We start from the raw sequence: 25960 nt of genomic DNA, 5'->3' as shown, positions 1-25960 counted from the left end.
CTACATACGTCCGTTAGACTTTTGCCAGGTAAATCTTGACTTTCTCTGTCTAACAGGGAAATGTGTGAAGTGTTACATCAACCAATGGGCAACCTGTTTTCCGAAATAACTCATTGCAAGAGAAGATTTTTGTTTTGTTGTGGATGAGAATTTGCCAGGATTGTCAGGTGGCAGGTGTTTTAACACAACTTTGTACACGCCTTCACTTTTTGTCATTTATTTGCGCAGTATCCAGCCCGAAGATACCCATTGACCAAATAGTTTATACAGTATATTTTGGCCATGTTGTGGTTTTTACGTGTGTATGGGTACATGAAAATAAGCGTTACACAGAGGAAGAGGAGGAAGTGACATACAGGCGGACACTGCGCAAGCTTGTCCCCCGCCATCATCTGGACGTTCAGGTGTTTGCTCTGTGACTTCCCTCGAGATTTGATCAGCCTCTGCAAAACCTGAGAGTTCAGCCCACACAGACACACCCAAGGAGTTACAAACTAATAAAGCAAAAGGAAATAACATTATCCGTTGCATGTTTACAGTTGAATGCCGGCATATGATGGAAACGGGACTTTTGAATGTGTGTCTTTTGTAAATCATGACAAGTCAAGCGGTTAGCAGTGCTGCAGTGTCAGCACAGATTAGCACCTCTTCAAAAGTTCAACTGAGGGCTTGAGGGGGGGGGGGGGGGGGTTGTTTTTGTGAATGTTCTACTGCATATTTTCCAATTGACTCATTTGAAGCCGTCAAGCATATTGCGCATAGAACAGAAGGTGAGCTGAGTAATGATTCATTTGCACGGATCATCTTTAGCGTAGCAGAAAGTGCAAGTGTACGAGGTGGGTTTGTGCTCTACTTTGGGCGAGGATACTTTGACGTAGACAACGATGGGGGCCAGAGACGTTTTCAGAAGCTGCGCAGGGTGATTGATGGTGTCTGCGTCCAGGACGACCAGCTGCAGAGACTTGGCGAGCTCAAAGATCCTCTCGATCTCGCTCTGGACCTCAGCTAAGAGCAGCACGGAAAAAAGGCTCGCATGAACACCAACGGCGGAAGAGAGGCCGGAGGACCATGTTGTCATAGCTCACCCAGGCTGGAGCGCGTGTTGGATCGCTCCATGATGGCCTTCTTGTTCAGCACCGAGCGCTTGGCCAGCGACAGGTCGGCGGTCACCCGTGTGATGGAGATCCTGCAGGCCAAAGCATCTGGTCACATCTCATCCATCACGGCCGCTTCATGAGGACAGAAACGTCCAATATCCAGTGGCTACAAATAAAGCACGAGCATCCGACAACACTTCCTGTACGCACCTGCCGTCAAATCGGTGCTTTAGGAAGTCAAACAAGGCTTTCTGCATCATGTCTGTCACCTACAAAACACATCGACACCAGTTAGCGCATGCAGTCACGCTTCCGCTTTTTCGTTTTCATGTTATACAAGAGGTGGGCGGAGTCGCCAAAATATTGTACTCAAGTAGCTTTACAATAATAATATCATCCCAGAAAAAGGTAGAAGTAGTCCAGCAGGGAATTACTTGAGTAAAAGTAAGTATTTGAGGAAAAACTACTCAAGTATGGATTAATAGCCTGGGGAGTAACTTCTAAATGTTTCTTTTTTTGTATCACATGTGAACCTCAAATAGACAAACATGTTCAAATGGACAAACGCGTTCAAGCCCCCACTGGAATGCGAGCTGGCAACACATAAAAAAAGCCAGTTACCCCTTTGTGATTTAAATGGCAATCCTGGCTTTCTATACGCTGGCAGTATTAAGATCACTGGTTTTGTACTGATCATTATTTGTTTCCAGCAGTGTTGGAAAGTAACTAAATACATGAAACAAGAGCAGGTCATTTAATAACAAAATGTTTGTGGAGAAAATCTGTCATTAAATTACAGTTGCTTTTTGGGAATTTCCATGTTTACAATTACGTTATATTTGAAAAACAGCCACTTTCCTCTTCTGAAGCTGATGTTACACGTATAAGAATGGGGTGAAGCTCTTCCAAGTGCAACACATTTATTTGTATTTTTTTTTAGGAGGGGTTTGGGGATTGTGTTAACAGAGAAACAAAAACACAATGCGTGAGCACGACGTTTCAGTCACCTCTTCCGACGTGAGTGTCTCCTCACTTGATGCAACTGCTCTGTCACTAGCCTGATCTACGTCAAGGATACTCTCAGGCCTTGGGAGTTGTTGTAGCATACCGTCGTTGCTCAGGTCACCTGGCACACCAACGTCACTTCCGCTACATCTTGCAGTGGCACATCTACGGCAACTTGCTGGTTCCCTCAACTCCTTTGCTTCTCAGGGCTTTGGCGAGGCTGGACTGGCTCTGTCAGCGGATGGAGCGCATATGGTGTCTTCTGCGTCCTATTGTTAGCCGGCACTGGTAGGTGGTCATCGTCATCATCATCATCTCTGCCGGACTCAGGTTGTTGATAGACTTGCCTGTACTTTCCTTCCCTTTTTGTGATTTCCGGCTTCTCTCAGCTTGGACATGTTCTCCTTGGCCAGCTTCTCGGAGGGAAGCAAGCACGGCAGCAAGAGGTTCCTGTGAATCATCCTGTCATGCCCTTTTCCGTTCTCTGGATTGACTTGGCAGACTGGGATGTTGTCTCCTTTCCTTTCCTTCACCGTATATACTGTACCTGTCTTTCCCAGTAGGACCAAATTTTTCCAGGGCCACCTCTCGGAGTCAGGTTGCGGACAAGGACTCTTTGGGCAGGCTCAAGGTGTCTGCCATGCCCTCTCCTGTCATAGTGCGCCTTGCCATGGGCAAGCTGTCTTGGAAGCAATCTGGTAGGCATTTTCCATCCTCATTTTGCTGTGGTCCATATAATCTGCATAAGAACTATGGGTCTCATCTCTTCTGATGTCAATCAGCAGTCGAGGGGATCTCCTGAAGACAAGTAAGTAAGTAAGTAAGTAAGTAAGTAAGTGTTGCCTTGTTTCTTGTACAATTGTACGCATGGACCACTTTGGCAAGAGAATCTTTCAAGGGTACGTAACATGGACGAAAGTGTGGGGTTTAGCCTCTCCACTTCCTGTTCCCTTGTGGATAGTAAGGTGTTGTGTAGAAACTTTGAATGACAGAGAGGTTCTTCAGCCTTGCCATCAGTTGGTTCTCAAACTCTTTAACCTTGTCATGGTGCAGCCTACTTGGGAATCCAAACTTGAGTGCGAAGTCACTAAATATTCTGTCCGCAACAGTTTTAAATGTTTTGTTCTTTGTCACGTAGGCCTGTGCAAACCTTGTGAAGTGGTCCATGACCACCAGAATGTACTCTTATCCATTCTTGCATTTATGTAACCCTTTTCAGCCCAAGTCAGAGTGCGGGATCTGTACGCGATCACTCTGACCTTTGTCACTGGTACAACACTGCTCCCAAGCCAACTTGCGATGTGTCACAGTGCAGTACAAGTGGTTGTGTGAAGTCTGGATAGCCCGGGACTGGTGGCTTGGTGAGTGCTTCAATGAGCTGCTCGAACACTTCTTGATGAGAGCTATCCCACTGTATGGGTGTCCGTAATGGTAAGTGACCCTTCTTGTTCTTTGCTGTTTTTCTGTCTTGCAACTGGTTAGTCTGCGTTGGATCTTACCTGAGCTCATGGAGAGAGTAGGTTGCAGAGTGGATGGACAATCCGGGAGAAATTGGAGATGAATGGCCTGTAATACGAGAGTAATCCCAGCATCTGACAAACATCACCAACGGTGGCAGGCGTCCTCTCGCGCAGGGCCCTCCCTGGTGCCATCTCTGCTGGGTCCATAGTGTAGCCCTCTTCGCTCACCAACTTGCCAAGGAAGTTTACACTGAACCTATAAACAGCTCACACTTTTTTGGGAACAATTTCACAACATGCATTTTGTAACTGGTCCACGTGCTCTTCAAAACTGCTGCTTTGGACCAGGTTGTCATCTTGGTAGAGGAGACAAATGGTGTCTTTCAGGCCAGCCAAACAGTGCTCCAATGCTTCTCTGGAACTCGGCAGGTGCAGAGCTCAGGCCGAAGGGTATGCGGACACACTCGTACAGCCCCCAAGGTGTATCGAAGTCTGTTAGTAGACCGTTTTCTTCAGCAAGGAAACCTTCGTGATACGCTTTCCCTTGATCCAAGACAGAAAGCCACGAGCTTCCTCCCAATTTATCCAACATGTCCTGATTCCTTGGTATAGGATGACGATCTGCCATTGATTCGCGGTTGAGCTCCCTGTAATCACAACACAGCCGTAAAGCACCGTCTTTCTTGTGAACACACACCACTGGCGAGGCGTGAAATGACCTTGATGGTGTAATCTAACCTCGGTTCAGCAAGTCTCGCAAGTACTGTTTAACTTCAGTGTGGAGCGGTTTCAGGACAGACATTTTTGCACGTGGTCATGGAGCATTATGTGCATCTCCAAAGACGGTATGCTTCCCGCATCCCCACTGTCATATGCGAAGGCCTCGCATTCCTCCCGGAGCATCCTTTTAGCCACTTCCTCTTGTTCGCTTGGAAGGTGTGTCAGGTCCACAGGAGGATCCCAGGTCCCCCGTCTTTCCTCTTTTCTGTCCGGCTGTGGGATGGGCTCTTCCTTGCTGGTTGCACTGCTGCACCTGGATTCCGTACCACTTTTCACGTGCTGTTTTTCCATATTGTCCTTGGTGAATATACAGTCTTCATGGTTTCAAACTGGTCCACCACTTTGTTGCGATTGAGATGAATGGCGTGAGCCGTGATGTTTGTCATTGGGATGGCCACATAGGGTGTGTTCGTTTGCGGTATCCGCACCAATACCTCACTGAAGATGACACCCCCGTGGAAAAACAGCGTCTTGGCCTTCCGTTTGTGAACCCCCCTTTCTTCCTTCCCTTGTTGGATTCTCATCTTCCTTGATGATTATCCCGTCAATGTTGTAGGCTATAATGGGGTCACTGGCCACTGCCGGGTCACTTGATACAAGTATGGGTACTCGCGGATTATTGGTCACGCGTGGGTCAGCCGGAAACTGACTTCAATCTAGCCAATGAAGGGGATCAGAGTGTCGTTTGCAGCGAGAATCGTGAGCATTTCCTCCTCCAAGAGCTCAGTTCCTGGGCGAACAATTGTGTGGGCCAAGTGTCTCTGTCTCCAAGCGTCGTTCACAATGCGAGATTGTGCAGCAGTGTCCCGCCGAGCTCTGACTTGCTGCTGGTCCAGGAAGCGGTTCACCATACATTGGCTACCTTCGAGGTTCATAAGATTGACTGCTGCTTTGGATTGAAATATTGAACAGTATTGCCAAGTAATAGAGCTTCAGCTGTCCTTTCTTTAGGTTTTGGCTCAGGCAGGGTTGTTAGGTGACGTTGTTTGGGCTGGGACTGTTTAGTTTGGACTGTTGGTGGTTCCGCCTCAGTAGCCCTCTTCCATTTCCCCTCGGGGCTCCCTGTACTCTGCAACCTCGGGATAAGTGGCCTTTCTTGCACAAAAGAGGCAGAAATGCAACACATCACATATGTGGTTAAGATGCAGCTGCCTGTGATTATGCACATGGCCAGCAGGTGGCTTCGCGTGCACGTGAAGCGTCAAGAAATCAACCCTTACTCCAACCAATGGCTGAAGTGTTACGATGCTTCATGAAGCTTCATCTCGCCATTACTAATTCATACACTCAACGCACACATTTGACCTGTTAACAGAGAAACAAAAATACAATGCGTCAGCACGACTGTTGCATCACGTCTCATTCATCGTACTGATGACCGTCCCGCTACGGTGGCTTCGGTGCAGCCACTTGCGCCAAAGAAGCCCAAAGGGAAAAAAACAAGCACGCGGAGTTCATCCTTTTGGTGCTCCATGAAATGAGGCTTAGTGAGGTTTTATGGCAGCTGGTTATTTGAGGTTTGGGGGAAATAGGAGGAGAGAAATCGATATCCCTGATGACAAAGACACAAATGCTGTGTGTTTGCTTGTGTCCATCTGAATGAAAGAAACACTGGCTATTTTATTTTTGTGTGCAAAAGTATAGCTCGGCCGTAGTTAAGCAGAGAGAGACAGAGAAGAAAGGTGCACAACAGAAATGACGGCAATCAAGACAAAGATCGCATCCGGTTATAGACACCATTTTACGCTACAGTTCAGTGCGGGGAACCCGCTGAAATGTTCACCCCCAGCCCCGCCCCGCCCCGCCCACCACATGTCACAAGTTTTTAAGCCATCTTTTTCCATGCGCTTTTACAGTACTCCACAAGCAAGTCCAAATTTAGAGCTGCGCGCTGTCAGTGCAGTACCACATTGTGCCACAGCATCCCAGGCAGCACTGAGCTCTGCTGGAAAAGATGCAGCATAATTAAGAGCAAGAAGAAGTGCCAACAGGCAGATCTTTAACTTTTACTTTTACAGTAAGCAAAACAAATTCAAATATAATGGATAGAAATAAAAACAATCACAATTCTGACCACTTACCTTTTCCTCCAACACTCTAGTACATTTAATACAAGGAAATTCCTGTACTTCAGCTAATGTTAGATACTTTAAAACTCTCAATAAGGGTAACCTTTAGTTCTACCAAAGTCATTATTTGTCAAGATACTTATAGTCGAGCATGGTTTTGTGGTACTTCATACAAGACTGCGATCGTCTCACCTCGTAGCCTTTTAGCGAAGGCCCCACCAGCACCACCGGCCGCATGGAGGGAACGACATCGTACGGGGGGACAAGCTCCGTCTACACACACACACACACACACACACACACACACATGGAAATGTTGAACACAAACAACATCGGTATTATCCGATGTCACGAATCGTGCACAGACAGAGCAGCTGTAGAACGCAACATTTGTTTGGCGGAAAACACACCTGTTTCTGCTTCTGTTTAGCTTTCAGAAGGAAAGGAGCAAACATCAGGCAAAAAGGAGGAAGCTCACGAGGTAATACATCAATCATTTCATGAAGAAAAAGATTAAAGAGCCCATATTTTGTCGATTTTGGCCTCCATAGAGTGACTCTCTACCATGGACTTAGAATAAAAGTGTCAATTTCGTTTCAAACAATATTAATTATTGAGCTTTTTAATACGAACTCTGACAGCGACTTCTGTTTGAGCCACTTTTGTATCCACTTTGTCCAAATTTGGCTAAGACCGCCCCCTTTCCACTGATTGGTTGCCTCCGTGTAGAAGACCCACACGTGTTTATTCGGGAGCAGAGAGGTAGGCGGAGATGTTCGCTAGAGACGTGGATGAGAAACTCCAGTGAACTGATTTCAGGCCTCTCGGCAGAAAACGGAATGCGTGGACGATTTCAATTCGTATTTCACACGATGACTCTGGCGCCATAGAGACGATATTGTATCCCAAATACTAGAAAAAGTTGGTTTGGTCAAATACGGGACCTTTAACAAAGATGGGCGATAAAAGAGACACCAACACTGGAGCACTTCAAGGGCTCATCTCACGCACGCATTGAAACTTCATTTCCTGTCGGCGTGTATGTTAAGTCTGTTACGAGGACGGTACGGCTCTCGTTTGGGAAGCTAGCAGTCCCCGCAAAACTCGGCAGCTGGACTCTTCCAGCTCTACATACCTGCAGATGGTGGCGTGGACCTCCAGCCTCCGGAAGACGCGTTGCCTCCTTTCCTGCGGAGTGACAAAATGCAAAGTGTCATTGTGGCCCAGTCCCCCTCAGGTGGCAATTTGGAGAAACGCACAAAGCGAAGAAGTTGGCGTGCCAACAAGGAAACCTTCATTAAGAGGCGCCGTGGGAACGTGGCTTCGGGGCAGTGACAGCAGGCGGCTGACGTAGAACGCAAGAACTCAAAAGTGCATACGCTCCCCTGCAAAAGTCAGTCCAATTTCTTTACTTTGGCTTCAGAATGAAATCATTTGAAATCGTTTTGCCTGTCAAGACCACATTTTAGAGATGCTCTCGATTAGATAGATAGATAGATAGATAGATAGATAGATCGATCGATCGATAGATAGATAGATAGATAGATAGATAGATAGATAGATAGATAGATAGATAGATAGATAGATAGATAGATAGATAGATAGATAGATAGATAGATAGATAGATAGATAGATAGATTGATTGATTGATTGATTGATTGATTGATAGATTCCGGTACCGGACGCTGTACATGACATACAGTATCATTTTTTTAGCCTACGGTGCATCCGCAAAGTACAAAGCTGGAACTTTATCAACATTTTATATTGCGGCATTGTACCAAAATGGATGAAACTCATTTGTTTCTTCTTCAATTCTACACATAGCCCTTCATAATGACAATGTGAAGCATTTTACAAATGAATTCAAATATTTTGAAGAAAGAGTTAAAGAAACATCTCAAGGATCGGAACCCGATCCCGGCAACGGTGGGGAACACATCGCGCGGGTTCGTCATCGACCAAGGTTCAACTCGACGCTCCGATCCATCGATCCCTCGTTGTCCACAACTTCGTCAGCCAAATAAAAACTACAGACGCTCCTCCTGGTTTCGCGAAGCCCCGAACAGGCTCCGGTACTTCCAAAACTCAGCTGCCGGGGTCCTCGCCCAGCCTAAGGCAGCCCTGGCAGCACATCACCGCCACGCTCATCCGGTCAACTGGCATCGCATGGGAAATCCTGCTCCTCGCCTCCGAATCCCTCCGAGCGCTTGCCCCCCGGTACCGGTCAGACCCCCTCCACCCGCGCAGCCCATCCTAGGACCGCGTGGACGTCCACCCTCTGGAATTGTGTCCCCCTCAAAAACTCAAACGCTTTCCATCTTTGGTGTTCTTCATTCTGTCTTTGCCCGTCCCACTTGTGTAAAGCGGCCTCGGGTTCCATGAAAGGCGCTATATAAATCTAATTTATTCTTATTCTTATTTTTATTATTTACATTTGAAAGTGAATGAAAGAAAAAAGAAAATGAATAATGAAACTAACTTCAAGTGTATTTAGGCTCCTAAAGCTACGTACATTTAAAAAAAAAAGAGACATTTTTCATGTGGTCATTATGAGGTGTTGAGTCTTGAACCTTTTGGGGAAAATGAACTCATTCGTTTTGGGGTACGGCTATTATGATGCACCAAAATGTGGGAGAAGCAAAGCTCTGAAAATGCCTTCTGCACGCGCTGTACGTATCCGAGCAAGATTTCATACAAAAGCCGCCAGGACGTGTGCCGTTTCCGAATCCGAGCAATTTTGCCTGCGCTGCGAATGTGGCCTGTGTGACCTCTGACCTCGCCGCTGCCTTCTGCTCCTGTTTGATCCTGATGGCCTCCAGTTTGACGGGGCTCGGGATGAACGTGACGTCCGCGCCCTCCTTCACCAGACGACCGATCCACCAATCGTTGTTGTATTTCTGCGGGACGGCAAAGGCGCGTTGAGCGTCCCTGCGGACTCGTTACGCTTTGCTTGAAAAAAGAAATCGGACAGAACGATGGCCTCTCACCTCTTTTATGTGCAGGAAGTCTTTGGTTTCAAAATTAATAGCTGCGCCTTGGACTGGACAATCTTCATCCAGAGCCCCGCAATAACTAACGTTGGTTTTGACGGCAAAGGCCACTGCTTTCGACTGTTCACAACAAATACAGAAACAAAACAGCGGAACGTGTCAAACGAGCGCAGAGGCGTGCAAAGCTTCGGTGCTGCCCGGGGCACAGAGCTGCATGGTGCCCGGATCCAGGTTTTTCACCTTGAAAACCAATTGTCGATGTTGGAGGTGTGCGGGAGGGGCTGGGGGGGGGGGGGGGGGGGGGGGGGGTAATAAGTCGTACCTAGTTTGTCACCCACCTTCACAATCGGCGACGGAGGATCGAAATGTTTCACCCTTGCAATACAGTTGGTGGGGGGGCCCGTTTGGATGGAAGGCTCTCTGACCCCCCACCCTCTTTCACGCCACTGAACAAGCGCAGCCCATAATAAGGCTGAGCTTCGGGTTCTCACCTTGGCTCTATCCAGCTGCAGCTGAGCCTGGCGCTCGGCTTCGCGCCGAGACGCCTCCCGGTCGTCCTCCAGGGACAGGTCGGAATCCGAGGGGCGACTAACGTAGGAATCGGCTGAACCCTAAAGGAAACAATGACGGATTTCAAACGGGTGACACAAAGGCTCTGATTCGAGCACTAGCTACTCGTATGGTGGCACCAAACTCGCAGTTTGGCACATGGTGAACAATTCTTGCAAACAGAGTGAGGGCTCGCCTAAACCGGTTTATTGGCACTCCCAGTTGAAGTTAACTTCAAAATGCTTTATTTAGCTAAAGGAGATTAACTTACAAAAGTAACTAGCTTAATGCTAACACACAATGTAAAATGCCATTAACAGGCTAACGAAACAAGCATCAATGTTGCAGTAATTATAAACCTTTGAAACAATTTATATTTGAATACAAGCAGGCGCAACACATGCAGACAACAATACTCACAGTTATATATACTTTATCCTTTATTTTTTGGGGAAAAATTATTCATAATATTGCAACTTATTTAGGACGGTAATGCACGCACAGACTCATTAAGTCTGTGCGTAGTACAGCTGCATGTATTTTACTGCCCCCTGGTGGCCAAGGCACGCACCCCAGAATCAGCAGCGCAATGCCCGTTGAATTCTAATGATGCACAAAAGGTATAATTAATTGCTTTCATTCTATTAAATTATGATATTACTGTATGTTTATAGAAAGTACACTTAGGCCTGTCACAATAATTACTATATTGACTTATCGTTCAATAAATAAAACGGAAATGATAGTTTTTCCGGACTCGATAAATTGTCGTGGTTGCGGTGAGCCGACGGAGTTTGACGGCTGTGTCATTAGCCGCTAGCGGGCACATGGAACGGCGGCGGACCGGTACTCTTGCCGGTGATGGCTCCGTCCGATACGCCACAGCGTTGCTCCACGTGCAGTGTGGAAATTCACACAACAGAGACACTTAACGGAAAGTAAACTGTTTGTTGTGTTCGCTAGCCTGCGAGCTCACGAGCTAGTGAGTTAAGGTGCTAAACAGCTCACTCCACCGCGGCAATGCCGTTGTTATTTGTGTCAGTCCCCAATTAACACACATGGGGACGTTAACTGTTTATTAAGCATAACCTCAGTGGCACACGTTTTTCACCCAATAGTTGACGACAGCGAGCGGCGAAGTATATTTGATTGACCGGTGAAGGGCTCGTCTTCAGCGGAGCGGCCACTTCGAATGGGACAGACTGCGAACCGAACCTTCATCACCGTATTTCAAGCTGAAGCGTGAAGTGTTTGAAGTTTAAAGTGAGTAGAGGAGCGAGCGCCATCCATTTGGGTGGCAAAAGCGCAAGTCAAACTCAAGCCATCATGGCCTTCTTAAGAGGGAAACGGACCTTGTACAGCAGTGATTCTCAACTGTTGTCACCCGGGGACCCGCATTTTCCTGTCGTTGCAAAGTCGCAACCCACTTTCATGCAAGTTAAGAACGGCATAAAAAAAAAAACCATGTAGTATATTATATACAGTATATAAATGCCATTTCACATGAGTTTCCTGTACCGCCAAAGGCATATTGCTTGCCAAGATACCCGTCAGCCAGAGGCTGAGTTGCACTGTAATTGTTTCCAGAGGAAACTAGACGCTAGAGAACAAGGAAGTAACTGTTCTTGTCACTTTGCTACTATATTCCGTGTGCGAACTTAGTACGCTTGTGTACTGTATCGGAAAAATCGGCATTGTAATTTTTCTACCAGGTCCGTGACCCACTTTTGGCTCCCGACTCACCAGTTGAGAATCACTGGCTAAACGGATTGGAAGTGAAACAGCCAAAAGAACAACTCAATGCTAGGCTGGGCTCATTTACTATGCCGGCTTTTAGTCTACGTCCGCCTTGACCAGTCGGCCTCCAACGATACACCGAGGTCACGATTTCTCCCCCGCAGTCCTACAGTGACTGTATCTGCACTCCTTTCCTGCTGTGTACTCCTTGGCCTCTTTGGGGCAGTGACGTGCAATGCATGGAGCTACACTTTTACAGTATGCTTTAAAAAAGAGTAGAAGAAGAATGTCACGGCGGGGGGGAACAAATTAAACTCGTTTTTCACAGATTGGGAAGAATATATGCCTGTGAGCATTGTTATATTACCTGTCTGTATGTATTAGCACCGTGTTTGTGTGTCAATATTCATTATTTGAAGGTAATCTAATGCTCATTTTAGCTAGCCCGTCAATAGGGTTTTCCATTGACTGTTAGCATTAAGCTGGCAATTTCTGAAACCGTCCTGTGTTGTCTCGTATTCAGATATACGACGTGTGTAATTCTTTTTGTTGTGTGTTTGGTTTTACAGTAAACTACAACCGGGGTGTCAAAGTGTTTTTAAAGCGCGCTCAGGCAGGACAGAAGAACATACATCACATGCTTGCCGCAAGCAACTCAGAGTTGTGCGGTTACGGTCATGTAGCTTTCTGTGGCACGGAACGTCCATCCATTTGCGATGATCGCGGCTGATTCAGCCTTTGATTTTGCCGTGTTTCTCCCTCGCTTCTGCTCTCCACGCGTAGTTGAACTCGCAGTATTAGCCTCGCCAGTAGCGCTCAAAAGTAGTCCCGTGACACGTGCCGGAGGAGGCTTGATGAAGAAATGTATCTTCAATCTAGGCTTACGTTTGATTGCATGAACTTACATAATAATAATTGTTTTATTGTTACATGACTTTCATTAAGGCTGATAGCACTGTGAGCCCATATGGCTGTGTGTGGCGTGGAGGCACACGGTTGAAAGGGCGTGTCGCGGTCGGGCCATTTCAAAGACGACACGCATTTGTGTATTTGAAGACTGCGATTTTTGGTTTCGATACAAAATCGATACAGCCCCAATGACCGAGGTGAAAAGGCTTTTCATTTATTTCAGCTATTTGCTGTCTTCATTAGCCACGATCACGTTAGCTATGTCTGAATTTCCGCCACGTCTATTTTTGAGTCAACTTACCTGTTGAAATGTAAATTACTTCTGGCTGGTGTCGGGTCTCCCTTTCAAGCGGTTGACCTCGCCTAACATCTTCTTTTTGACTGACACTTTACACATTCAAGCTACAGCTAAAATCATCATTCAAACCCTAGCCTGTTTTCTCAATCACTCTGACAGAAGGGGTTGTTCGCTCGTGGCGCCGTCGGAGAACGCTTCGCCTTTTGCCACCCGGAAGAACGTGTAACTTCACGGCGAACTGTTCTATATATAGAAGCCAAAGGGGAAGGGGGATTCGTGACTGCGGGGAGTCTGCCTGCAGAGCGATGCAACAAAGACGGGCGCATCAAAACATACCTTGTTAAAGATCAGTCCTGTAGCGCTGGAGTCAGACATGATTTCCCCCCACCTCCCCAATGGTGGCAGGGGGGAGATGGAGGGAGGCAGCGTCTGCCGAAGTGCTTCACGGCTGCCGTTGCTGTGGTGCCGACCGTCATTTGCCGCCCAAAAGTGATGCAGTGATTGTAAGGCTGCTCTGTGCACAGCTCATCACCGGCACCGGCACCGGCATCGGCATCAGCAGCGGCATCAGCATCAGCACCGGGATCAGCATCAGCATCAGCATCAGCATCAGCATCAGCATCAACGTCAGCTCCACCCAGATGGAAAAGCTGCAGGCTCTGCCTGTGCAGCATCACGCGTTGCTAACTATGCGTAGCAGCCAATCTCTCATGCAGGACGGTCCGGTGTCACGTCCAGAACTAAAGGGGACACATTTTGATGCGCAGCCGCACGGTGGACAAATACAGGTCCATCTCAATAAATGAGAATACTGTCGGAGAGTTGACTAACAACTAACAACTGCCAACTACATTCCTATTGGATGACTCAACTGGCCAGGCCCCGCCCTTGACAACCAGACACTTTCAGAGTCACAGATACCACAGGCTATAGCGTGAGGATGGTGACCCCAAGTGAACAAAAGTAATACCTGCACCACGCACGCATATTTTGTATCGATATGCGAAATACATTTTTACGCGAATAATGAATGGAACAATCAGTGGAATTATCAATCATTTTGTAAGCGTGGGGGGAAGATGAATAACAGTGTGGGCAGAGTCATAATGCTTTAAAATGAATATAAATAATTCAAATGATCCCAAAAAGAAATAGTCTCCACTTTTCATCTGTGGCGGGGGGTTGTGGAACGTAAGCCCGCAATAAACGAGCGACGACCGTATTGATCAAAACAATACATAATTGCTCGATGGAGAGCTTTTAGCATCCATCGGTTCTCAGCACCGCTTCTCCTCCTGACGGCTCGCTTTAGGCTGTGCCGGCGCCCGATCCGGCCGATTCTGGGCGGGAGGCGGGGTTCGCCCTCAACTGGTCGCCGGCCAATCGCAGGGCACAGACAGATAAACTCACTCGAACACACTCGCTTTCACGCCTACGGACAACGTCGACGTCTTCGGGTTTTTGGAATGTGGGAGGAAGTCGGAGTACCCAGAGAAAAGCCACGCAGGAGCCTGGATTTGAACCCACGACCTCACAGTGGTGATGCGGATGCGTTAAGCAGTCTTCCGCCGTGCCGCTGGTTTGAAGCTGTTCAAAGAATTAAAGGTGAAAAATGTCCAAGTGGCCCCCGCATCGTCCAGTTTTTCAGTATGCGGCACACGGAGGAAGACGTTTGTCTTCAAGCAAAAGGCGAGCGAGCAGTCGCCGCCGGCTCGCACGCGTCCCCGGGCCAAGCGAAGACCCCGCTTTCTTGTCCATTATGCTGGTTTGCCGCACGCTCTCATCGGCCTCATTTAAGGTCACTGCCTAAGAACGGAGTGCACTCCACCGCGGCTTTGAGCACAACACGACTCAGGGCTTTATTTCTCGCATGTTTTCTATTTTATGAAAAGCGGATCTGCAGGCTCGCACGCACGCACACGCACGGGCTTTGGGATGGGCAATGCAGGACGACTCTTTTCATCATTAGGGCTGAACAGGAAGCAGGAGTTGAGGGCGCAGTGCCTGCAACCAAGCGAGGGCCTGGCGAGAGGATAAAGGCAACAAGGCAAAAGAGAAGAGAAACAGAGAGAGGGAAAAAAACTGCATGAAATAACCATTTGCCGCTTAATCCAATGGTAAACAAAGATAGAAAGGGAAGTAACGACAAGAGGAAGAGACACAAACTATCAGGAGATTAGGACGATCTTGTCTTGTTTTTTTTTTAACTCTTCAGTCGTTCTAATTATAGCTCCTCTTCTCTTCGCATTCCTCTCCTTTTTGTGGTCCATCCTCTCATTTGCTCACCTCTCCCTCTTCCTCCCTCACCTCTTTATTTTATTCTCCTCCTCCCTTGTCAAAGTTTACTGACTTCGGATGAATTCCCACCAGAAAAGAGCAAAGCAGATTTGAGACAGGCTCGGCTAGCTTGACGGACGCCGCCTAGGCCGTCTGAATGTGAACTAAGTGTCTCATATGGAGAACACAAAGACAAAAAGAGCAGTCCAATATTACATCCTGCAGTGTTGTTTTATCCTCCTGGTACTGTCATGCAGGTGTGCGATTGCTTCTTATTTTAGCGCTTGTCACAAGGGGCCACAAAATCTATGTACGAAGGCAAACACACTGACGGAATACAGCAAGAGGTGAACGTGCAGCGTAAGGCCGTATAAAGATATTTGGGTCTTGATGGCTTTTGGGGGGGGGGGAGCTTACAATCACAAAATGTGCTGTATATTCAAACCTGTGCACGTTTAAGTTAAACTACTTCCAGTTCTACCATGTGACAAGCTGACATTACCAGATGACGGCATTGCCAGATAACTAGCAACCCTTTACTGCTCAGTGTTTTGTTTGTTTTTTGTTAATGTCTTTATGACTCCAAAAGTGTTCTCTGTCAATCGACTGACTGTTGTCGTACTGGAGCGGCTCCAACTACCGGAGACAAATTCCTTGTGTGTTTTTCTTGGACATACTTGGCAAATAAAGATGATTCATGAAATCATTCTCAACCATAACGTCTCACAGATGCATGATATTGGAAAAAGAAGGAATGCTTAATGCTTATGTAGGCCTGCATGTACAGTAATGTTTAACTTTGGCCCAGTTGACGAGGTGATGAGCAGCCATTGTGGTATGACAGCTATGAAACATGTTTTAACTCTGCTGCCTGTCTCTATGGTTAATGGCCAACGTTGTACAGGAGATGCCGAAGATATATAAACGGTGCTTCGGGTAAATGAATTGAGGCCCCGCTCTCACAGCAAGCGTGTCATGTCCGATTATTTTCCACAACAATTACAGCTCATGTTAGCGATGCAATTCCTTGGTCAACGACAGTGGAACCTCTATTTAACGGACTGATAGGAGAAGGGGGTCACCCGTTGCAGTTGATTGTCTGTGATTGAAGCACTTTTCTGGTGGCCATATGCACCCACATTACTAAATTATTGTTTTATACTTTTTTCAGTACAATACAAAGTTATTGTGGCTAATATGAAAAAGCTTGAAAATGTTCATTTTCAATTTGATCTAACCTTACCACGCCGGTGCGCTCGATGGTGACATCGTTGTCGTAGTCGAGGCGAGTCGCTTTCTTGAGCCGCGAGGAATTAGTGTGCTTCCTATTTCCAAATCTCTTGCCATAGACGAACGGCTTGACAAAAAAAACTGTGAATGTACTAAAAATAGCATGTTCCGGACTCCAGAAACTTGTGTGTCTTATTCCTCTTGAAGTTAACACCGCCGCCATGTGCGCGCTTTCTGCGCAGAGCTCTATGCGACAATAGATAGAACTCCCTGCCACCATGGCCGCCACCATCAGTGCTTGGCCTGGAAATGTTGCCACATTTAACAAGGCCGCCGCATAGGCAAGGGAGGCACATCTGTTAGTTGGATCTAGTCATATTGTACATCTGTGACCCGAAAACGCAGTCCAGTCTCTGCCTATATTGTTACGAGCAGGGGAAATCTATACGATTGACATCGCTGATTTTGAAATATGACGATCTTGAACGTCAGCAGGAGTGGAGTCGCTCCCGTCATGGTTTCGACTCCCGCCCGCTCCCGGGGACTTTCGCTCCTGTTCCTGCCCAATCACGTGAGTAGTCGTGAAATGTACTCCCAAATCTGAAAAATGTCAGCCTCTAACGTGCACCAAACAAACAATCGGTCAATCAATCAAACGATCAATCAATTCTTATGCCCGTCCGTATTTCATATGAAGAAGAAGCTGTGAAATGTATCAGCTTGCAGAAGAGATCTTTCTTCACATCGGAGGCGCCTCGCCCTGCGTGCAAAGGGGAAGCTGAGGCAGCATTCCGGGTAGAGGTGGATCGTCGCATCCCCTGACGATGCAACTGGAGTCGGGCGGAGTGGATCAATAGGAGAGCCGCTCCATCCTGTCCTGAGTGAGCATCTCACGCTCCAATGTTACCTCGGGATCCTCCTGCAGCCAGTACAGAAGTACGCTCGACCCCCGTTTATCGTGGTTAATGTGTTCCAGACCAACCTGCGATAGGAGGCTAAATGGTTTTATCCCTCCTGCGTGCTTTAAACCAATTTCAGCTTATTAAAAGGCACTTTTTAAAGTGCTCACTCGCGCCTGTTCTCGCTTCATCACTGTCAATAAATGGGAGAATAAATAAATAAATATACTTGTCAACCACATTTGAAGTTTACTGTAAAATTGAACCTGAACAACAAAAGAGAATTCAACATCCTATATTGACACAAACAAACAACATGTTCAAACAAACCATATCCTTTCGTCTTAACGTAGACTGTGAAACCCCATGGATCGGCTAACGGAAATTAGCACAAGGTAGACTGGGGTAAGTTGAGCACACAGGCAAGTCGAACCCCGTTATTGTGAAGAAAGAGTCAAAAATGAGCACGTGACTAAATATTTAAAGGGAAGACCCTCGTGTTCGAGGCAAGAGGACACACCCTGCTGCAATATGATCGCCTCTTGCATTGCGGGAAAGGCAGGCTCAGCAGACGACCATTCTAAATATGTATCACAGTACAAAATAAAAGCAATCAAATTTGTTGGGGGTAAGGGCGAGGATTGGGGTTACGATGGTTTAGGGTTAGGGTTGGGGCTAAAATGGTTTAGGATGAGGGTTAGTGTGTGTTTGGGTGAGTGGGACCCATAATAACGCCACCGCACTGACATACTTCTTATCCCATCAGCAGCCAGCCAATCACAATGCAGCAAGGCGGGATTCCTAATAATAATCATCATCATCATCATCATCATCATCATCATCATCATCATATTTCATTCCGCTTATATGCGGAAGAGCCACATGGCAGAAGTGGTTCGATGTTTTATCTTGTCTTATTTTAGCTTATTTTCTGATTGTATTTATATTTATATTTATTTAGTTATTTATTTCTTTTATTTAATTATATTTGCACAATTGTTTTTGTCAGTGTCTTTGTGTGTGCGTTGAAGGCGCGCAACTCTGTATTGGAACTGGCCTGTGCACTGTCAACATCTGCGATATAGCAGGGGAGCGAGCGATGAGTGAAGGCTCACGGTACCTTCAAGTCACAGCGCGATCAACTCGGTTTGCCGTCGCAGACAACAAACCCGCTCGGTAAGGCCGCTCTGACATCTCGCGTTAGCCGTCTGCGAAGAGTATGGCTGCTGATGCAATCAGGACGAGGCAATGATGCAGAGGCGGTGAAACGGACGCGTCTATTTGCGCAATTCTCAAGAAATAAAACAATTAAGAAATAAAATAGCCAAATTACCAGATAACTAGCAACCCTTTATTGCTCAGTGACTGTTGGGTTTTTTTCTCAATGTCTTTGTGTCTCCAAAGCGTTCTCTGTCAATCGACCGTCTGTTGTCGTACGAGAGCGGCTCCAACCACCGGCCGCAAATTCCCCGTGTGCTTTTTGGACATGCTTAGCAAATAAAGAGGATACTGATTCTGATTCCGATTCGAAATTGAATTTGTCCTTAAAATAAATAATAATAAAATAACAAAGGCCATTCATGCTGGGAGCAAAGGTGAGTACAGCGCTAAATGAAAACGTTCAAATTGGCAACTGGAAGTTCAACATGGCACCCCGTGGCAGAAATGTTCACTCTACACACAGTTATTGTCGTATATAGTTGGCCTAGGCTACAAAAAGATTGCCAAAAGCCTGAAACTGAGCTGCAGCACAGTACAGAAAGATCTCCTGACGGCATCGAGGAAATTCTGGTCTACCATCCGGCGTCTCAGGAGGGGGAAGCGGCACTGCGTGTAGTCGGGACGGGGCGCAGCCGACCTCGACTCGGGACGTCGTGAGTCGGTGGGAATAATACTTCGAAGAACTCCTCAATTCCACCGACATGCCTTCCCACGAGGAAGCAGATTCTGGGATCTCTGAGGCGGGGTTGAGGTCACCGAGGTGGTTGAAAAGCTCCACGGTGGCAAGGCTGAAAGGTGGTTCGCGGTAGAATAGGGATGAAAGTCAGCACCTCCAAATCTGAGACCATGGTCCTCAGTCGGAAAAGGGCGGCGCGCCCTCTCCAGTTCTGGGATGAGATCCTGCCCCAAGTGGACGAGTTCAAGTATCTTGGAGTCTTGTTCACGAGTGAGGGAAGAACGGAACGAGAGATCGACAGGCGGATCGGTGCGGCGTCTGCGGTGATGCGGACTTTGCATCGGTCCGTTGTGGTGAAGAAGGAGCTAAGCCGAAAGGCCGAGCTCTCGATTTACCGGTCTATCTACGTTTCCCCCCCTGGCCTATGGTCACGAGCTGCGAGTCGTGACGCAAAGAACAAGATCCCGGATACGAGCGGCCGAAACGAGTTTCCTCCGCGGGGTGTCCGGGCTCCGCCTTAGAGAGAGGGCGAGAAGCTCGGTCATCCGGGAGGAGCTCAGAGTAGAGCCGCTGCTCCTCCGCATCGAGAGGAGCCAGATGAGGTGGCCGGGGCATCTGATTCGGACGCCTCCCGGACGCCTCCCCGGAGAGGTGTATAGCAAGAGACTACGTCTCTCGGCTGGCCCTGGAACGCATCGGGATCCCCCCGGAAGAGCTGGGTGAAGTGGCTGGGGAGAGGGAAGTCTGGGCGTCCCTGCTAAAGCTACCGGCCCCGTGACCCGACCTCGGATAAGCGGTAGAAAATGGATGGATGGATGGATGGATGGATGGTGTGCTTACTCACTTTTTTTGCCAATGGTTTCGACATGAATGGCGGCTGTTTGTTGCGTTATTTCAGGGGGAACTGTTATACAAGCTGGACGGTGACTCCTTTACATCATAGCCAAGTGACATTTCTTAGTGTTGTCACAGAAAAAGATTGATTTCTGTGCTACGATTTTTGTTCACTGTTGTTTTTTGCTCTGTTCTCTCTTTTCCCTCCATCTGTGCCCTCTCAAAGCCCCAGTTCCAATAAAGACCCTTCGCAATCCAAATGACCTCCGAGAGAGTATATCAACGTCCCCTGTTGCACCGCAAAACCGCTCAGGCATAAAAAGATGTACGGATGCACCATACTGAATCACCGAGCAGCCTGCAGAGTCGTTGAACATAAAAAAAAGAAATAAGAAAGGAAAAACTCCCTTGCATGCCCCCCCTCACCCTGACTTCCCCAAACTGCTGTCCAGGAGCACTAGCGCTCACTGACTAACTAAGTAACTAAGCCCACTGCGGCATCCTTGACGAGCTGGCACGCGTTCGCTGCTTCGCTGACCCCGTTCCGGCTCAAGGTTCGACTTGGGCCTAATTGGCGCCTCTCGACTGAGGGAATGTCAGACTTATCAATATGTAATGCCGCCCTACATAAGCGCGCGACGTCGCATTTCTGGCGTTCAAACATCACCGCCGCTCGGAACATTTGCAGTACGCTGGCTGCCCTCGTCTCCCGAGAATAATTCTTTGAACCGCCCACGGTGCCCGACATTGGGATCGACGACAAAAACCAGCAAAGGCGCCGTGTTTCTTAACATGAACTGCGATCTTCGGCCATCTTATCGTTGCCGGTCCATCAACTTGAATCAAGACATTGCACACTGATGCATGCACGCGCGCACAAGGAAAGCACTTTGCGCCCCACGGGACAGGCTTTTAGTGCTCCGTCTCATGCACTATTTAATTGACCCGGCACAGGAAGCCTCGCGGTCCCAGATGCGCTCCTTCTCCGCCGAGCCGGTACGCCCACCAGCACCGTCGCCGATGCCGTGGGATGACTTTTTGCTGACCGACACGCGCGAAAGCGTTTGGTCACGGCTCACGCGACCGCTCAAAGTTTCAGTCCACGCGGAAATGTTCTTCGCACATCATCCGTGTGCTGCTATTCCTGACGCGCGCGTGGATATGCAGCAAAGCGAAAGCGGAGTACTTACTCCGTGGGAGGTTGGCGAGCATCTCTGTCTCTCTCGCTCTGGCTCTGCTAGGCAGTCATGGTGCGCTCGCTCTCCCGGGCAACACTCAAGTGCGCCCTTGCACGAGTGGCAGTGTTCTATCTCCTGGACTTTGTGCACACTGCACAGCCCCCCCCCCCCCCCCCCCCCCCCCCCCCCCCCCCCCCCCCCCCCGTCGCTGCTACGTCAGCAAGCCTCGATCGCTTCTGCATATCGTCCTCTCTCCTGCCTCACCGAAGTAACGCAATTAAAGCGCAAGCGAGCGTCATCTTTCGGCTGTCGCGCAATAATGTAATGTCGTGAGTACGTTATTACGGCCGGTGCAAGTAACCCGTCGGTCCCGTTCGAGTTCTCAGGTGAGCTGGAGCTTATCCCAGCTGACAAAGACAACCGTGCATATTCACATTCACATTCGCACACGGGGTTCGACTTTACCGCCGCGCGATGACGTTTACAGTATAGCTCGAAGTGGATGAATGGCGGGTCCGTGTTTCGGCATTAACACCGCGGGTGCCTCGCCGAAATCCTCTGGTGCTCAAACTAGCGTGTGGAGATGTTTGAGTGAAAATCAGATACTCGCAAACTATGCGCGTGTATCAAATCGAACAAAAGCACCAGCCCATCTAAAAAGGCCCCCCCTCCTGTAACAGTTCATGGAAAGACGAGATATGCTCGTGCGCACTTGAAACATAAAAATGAAGACAAGCAGCGGTCGATCGATACCCTTTTGTTTGGGAAAACGAGCGGCGAATGTTGCCGACAACTACTTTTTTGGGCCATGCCGTCGTCCCGCAGACACGTGGCAAGCTCTTCTTCCTACTTGCACTTGCCCCCCGAATGGTCCATCCAATCATCCAATCACAAATGTCACTCAGACACCTTCGACGTTGGGATCTTGTCAAACTCTTGCAACGAACCAGCTAACAAACTTGCAGGTGTTTTCCAATCCTGTAATTGTTTGAAATGATCTGCGGGGCCACGAGGGGATCTGATCGTTACTGGATGAGCGATCGTCCGAATGCGATTGGATGAACCGCTCGGGGGGCGGGGCAAATTGCAACAGAAGATGCCAGGGAAGGTGAATGAGTGCGCTTGTGTTTGGGGGGCCAAAGGGCGCACAGCGACTTGACCGCTATATCGACGATATCGTCAATCAATCACCTCGAATAAATCGGAAGTCGTTCAACCCCTAATAGCGTGCCAACTGAAACCCGCACACGGAAGGTAAAGCGCCACGTTATCGTGCCCTCCTTCCACGCCACCTCGTGTTAGGCTGTACCTGCCGGTTCGGCTTCTGTCCTGTTGCAGTAGTGCGCGGCTACACGTACGAAGTAAACGAAATAAAGGAGAGATCAAGAAGTGCATACGAATGAAAAAGATGACTGCGCCAGTTGTGGAACTCACCAGCTGCCATTCATAATTCATAAGGGTTGCAGGAAACGGTGGGGGGGAGCAAGGCGTCCGTTCCAATTAGATGTGAATAAAACATGACCGAACCGAGGTTTGAAAGTTACAGGGAAGACGGCTTCCGGTTTGGGAGCTGCAGCCGAGCACGGCGTGAGCGAGCGAGCGAGCGAGGCCGTCCGTCCGTCCCGTCGAAAGCCTCTGAGGCCACAGTCCTGCTGCCGGTGCATTATGAATGCGCCGCAGCTATTTTAAGGCACCGGCGCTTTGGAATATTTGAGGGGAGCGGCGTGACACCTGGCTGAGGAATCCTTTCGTACGTCTGACGGCGATGACGTCCGACGCCATCTGGATGAGCTCGAACTGACGCCAACGTCGCTTTCACTTTATGCCATGACGAAGCACAAACATATTCATTCAGAGTCACAATACTTTATTTGTCCCAGACGCACGATTCCGTTTTAGAATTGTCCGTAGTACAACAGCAGCAACAAGGACAGAAATATTTATGCACATGGATACCTCTACGACTGGTTAGCACATCTGCCTCACAGTTGCGAGGACCGGGGTTCAAATGTGGAGTTGGCATGTTCTCCCCGTGCCCGCGTGGGTTTTCTCCGGGCAACTGCGCTCTCCTTCCCCGTCACTCCTCCACCCGTACCCAACAGAATGAGGAGAGAGGAACAAGACTGTAAATGTGATTTCACAGAATAAAGCCATCAATATGAAACTTTTCCGTCGAGGTATATAATCACATCAGGTGTATTTAACTGGAAATTGGATTTAGGGGGGTTATGATCAGAAAGTGGAGAGAGCCAACAGATACTTGAATTTGAAATTATTCTTGAATTTAAAAGTGATATTCAATATTTTACATTTGATATCATCTATAGTAATATTTTCATTCAACCATTTGGGTCACATATGTGCCCAGAATGTAAACTGTGCGACTTGAAAAGTGTTTGGGAGCAGTTGTTTGATTTACAGCCTTCGGGGAAAAGGGCCCGGGTTCCAATCCGGAACCTCGGCACTGCGAGGCGCACGCGCTCATCGCTAGCTCGCCGCCCAGAAAGACAAAACAAACAAACCGCGCTCGGTGCTTTTGAAGAGCTTCATTTAGAATTGAAATGCCGATAGGATCCTTCCGACACGTGACAAGGGTCAAATTGTTGAATATGACGCGACGTCTACCGTAGACCGTAGACCGTTCGGAGGCCGTCGCGAGTGACAGGCGACAGGCAAAGGCGAAGCCCTTCCAAATGTCTCGACGACTGCGTCGTATCGGGGACAGGTGTCGATCATCTCCACTAAAGACTCCCCAATAAAAAAGAAACAAAACAAAAACAAATATCGAATTGGCGGCACGTTTGTGACCAATGGCGCCCCCTGCTGGGAAAACACTTATTATTTGTTGGGGGTGACGCATCCTTTTTCACATCACAGCTCGTTTCTTTTTCAGTTCTTCCACAGCCCAGCTTTCTTCTTTGCACTTCTTTGCATCTTGGCGCGTTTTTGAAAATGGTCCCCTTTTTCAATTCTCAATTGTCATCGGTTGTTTGTCGTTGCGCGTGGAGGCCCGCGATCGACCCCGCTTCTTTCTAGGCGAGCCTCATGAGAAAAAACCAGCAACGCTGCTCATCACATGAAGAAATCAAAGCACACAATGAAAATGACTCGAATAAGCATTTTCCCTAATATGGCAAACCAGGGAGCGCTTCCTGTCCAAATGGATTTGCTGCCCTGGCGACGTTTACCGACACAAAATAAAATCTCAGCATTAGCTCGGCTATCCACCTCCCCGTACTAGTGCTCTCTTTGTCCTTACTAGCAAGACAATTCACCGCTCTTGCAGTAGGTACCACTAGGGCACTGGTGTTTTATTTTTTCCCCCATTCCTAGTACCGCCTTTGGCCCACAAGTACAGGACTTGACCTCACCAGTGAAGCACTGTGCTGCTCTCGTAACACAACAAGGCCAAACTAGCTAGGTCCACGGAAAGCTGCCGGAGCCTTCGTTCGGTAACGGTGCAAAGGCGAGAAGTACTAGAAGCTCTTTTTCCTCACTAGTAAGATAACTCAGCGCACTCGTAGAACAACTTCATGTCACGAGTGAGGCAAAATTGCGCAACAGGTAACGTACGCATTTTGCCTCACTGGTGACATGAAGTCGCTGTAGAAATGTCATCCAATAGTGGAAGGCTATAGTGGGGAAAAACTAAACCAAAAGCGCCACCGCTGCGCCCTTGCCGCTCGACTAGTGCGCCCGTGAGGTCAAACGGCGGATATCAAGCATATGCAGCAAAGCGGTGTGCTGTCTTCCAATGTGAATGCCTCCGAGCTCATCTATCTACGCCAGTGATGTACAGTGGCAGGGGGAACCATGTACAAGGCGCCGGGGGACATTTCTTGTTTGGAAAACCAAACGCCATTGACAAAACAAGCCGCCCACTTGCTGGGAATTGCCGCTAGATGGCGCTACTGGCTGCCCGATGGCCTCCGTCAAAGCGCATTGAGAGAGCGAGAGCGAGAGAGAGAGGGGGGGGGAGAGGGAGGGAGAGAGAGAGAGAGAGAGAGAGAGAGAGAGAGAGAGAGAGAGAGAGAGAGCGAGAGAGAGAGAGGGCGCGATCCAGCAGGCTCAGCAGACTCCGGCTGGGATCTCGGAGGCGCATCGGCATCCGGATCAGGCTCCAGGATCCTGGAGTTAGGAGATGGACCCTCGCCACAGGTAGGTGCCCGCGCGCCAACGCGAGGCGGGCGGCGGAAAGTTCCAAAGTTGTCTGCTGCGCTCGTGCGTCGGGCGAGCGACTTGCGCAACCGGCGGCCGCCGCCGGTCCGGTCGCACACGGGAGCGCCAGCCAGCATGTCGAGGCTCTCGTTCCCTTTCGATCTCCGCAACCACAACGGGTTTGAAGCTTTGCTCTCGATCTGCAGCTGACATTTTGCGCATCTTTCCTTCCCACGCAGGAGACACGAAGGCCTGCGGAGGCAGGTGGCTCGCACGCTGACACTCGGCGCAACGCGCAAGCCGCTGGCATGAAGTAGACGCAAGCAAAGGGTTCAGTCCGACACAGGCCGCCCAGGTGAGTGCAACGCTGAACCTGCAGGGTGCATCCCAGTCTGTCCCGAAACATTCTGTTCAGTTGAATAAGCATGACAATCCGAGTACAAAATAGCATCAAGTGAGAAAACGCCCAGACCAAAAGACGCCAACCAGTCTGGAACGTGTGGCGGTGCGCACTTTTCTGCAAAACATCACGAGCAGACGCCGGTCGGTCCATAAGAGTCGCGCAAGAGCCCAATCCAACGCGAGTCGTC

General features: G+C 48.6%; 2 protein-coding genes across 7 annotated transcripts in view; one reads left to right on the top strand and one right to left on the bottom strand.

The window, feature by feature from the left end:
- LOC133414197 (voltage-dependent L-type calcium channel subunit beta-3-like) overlaps positions 1-22876 on the bottom strand; it is a 34233-nt gene extending 11357 nt beyond the window's left edge. Inside the window, exons 1-12 of the mRNA XM_061699401.1 lie at positions 22757-22876; positions 21225-21320; positions 9896-10015; positions 9402-9524; positions 9190-9311; positions 7547-7599; positions 6822-6841; positions 6604-6684; positions 1308-1366; positions 1086-1186; positions 854-1005; positions 357-452 (exon numbers count right to left, since the gene is read on the bottom strand). Of these exons, the coding sequence (XP_061555385.1) occupies positions 357-452; positions 854-1005; positions 1086-1186; positions 1308-1366; positions 6604-6684; positions 6822-6841; positions 7547-7599; positions 9190-9311; positions 9402-9524; positions 9896-10015; positions 21225-21320; positions 22757-22876 (1143 nt within the window). The remainder of the gene's footprint in view (positions 1-356; positions 453-853; positions 1006-1085; positions 1187-1307; positions 1367-6603; positions 6685-6821; positions 6842-7546; positions 7600-9189; positions 9312-9401; positions 9525-9895; positions 10016-21224; positions 21321-22756) is intronic.
- A 2356-nt stretch (positions 22877-25232) lies between these two features.
- Positions 25233-25960, top strand: part of LOC133412062 (adenylate cyclase type 6-like) — a 47908-nt gene continuing 47180 nt past the window's right edge. For all 6 annotated transcript variants that reach the window (XM_061695099.1, XM_061695090.1, XM_061695116.1 and 3 more), the window contains exons 1-2: positions 25233-25370; positions 25610-25725. The gene's annotated coding sequence lies outside the window, so the exon portion shown is untranslated. The remainder of the gene's footprint in view (positions 25371-25609; positions 25726-25960) is intronic.

This window comes from Phycodurus eques, chromosome 1 (genome assembly GCF_024500275.1).
Source record: "Phycodurus eques isolate BA_2022a chromosome 1, UOR_Pequ_1.1, whole genome shotgun sequence".
Lineage (NCBI taxonomy): Eukaryota > Metazoa > Chordata > Actinopteri > Syngnathiformes > Syngnathidae > Phycodurus > Phycodurus eques.
This window is presented reverse-complemented; position numbering and strand designations above follow the sequence as displayed.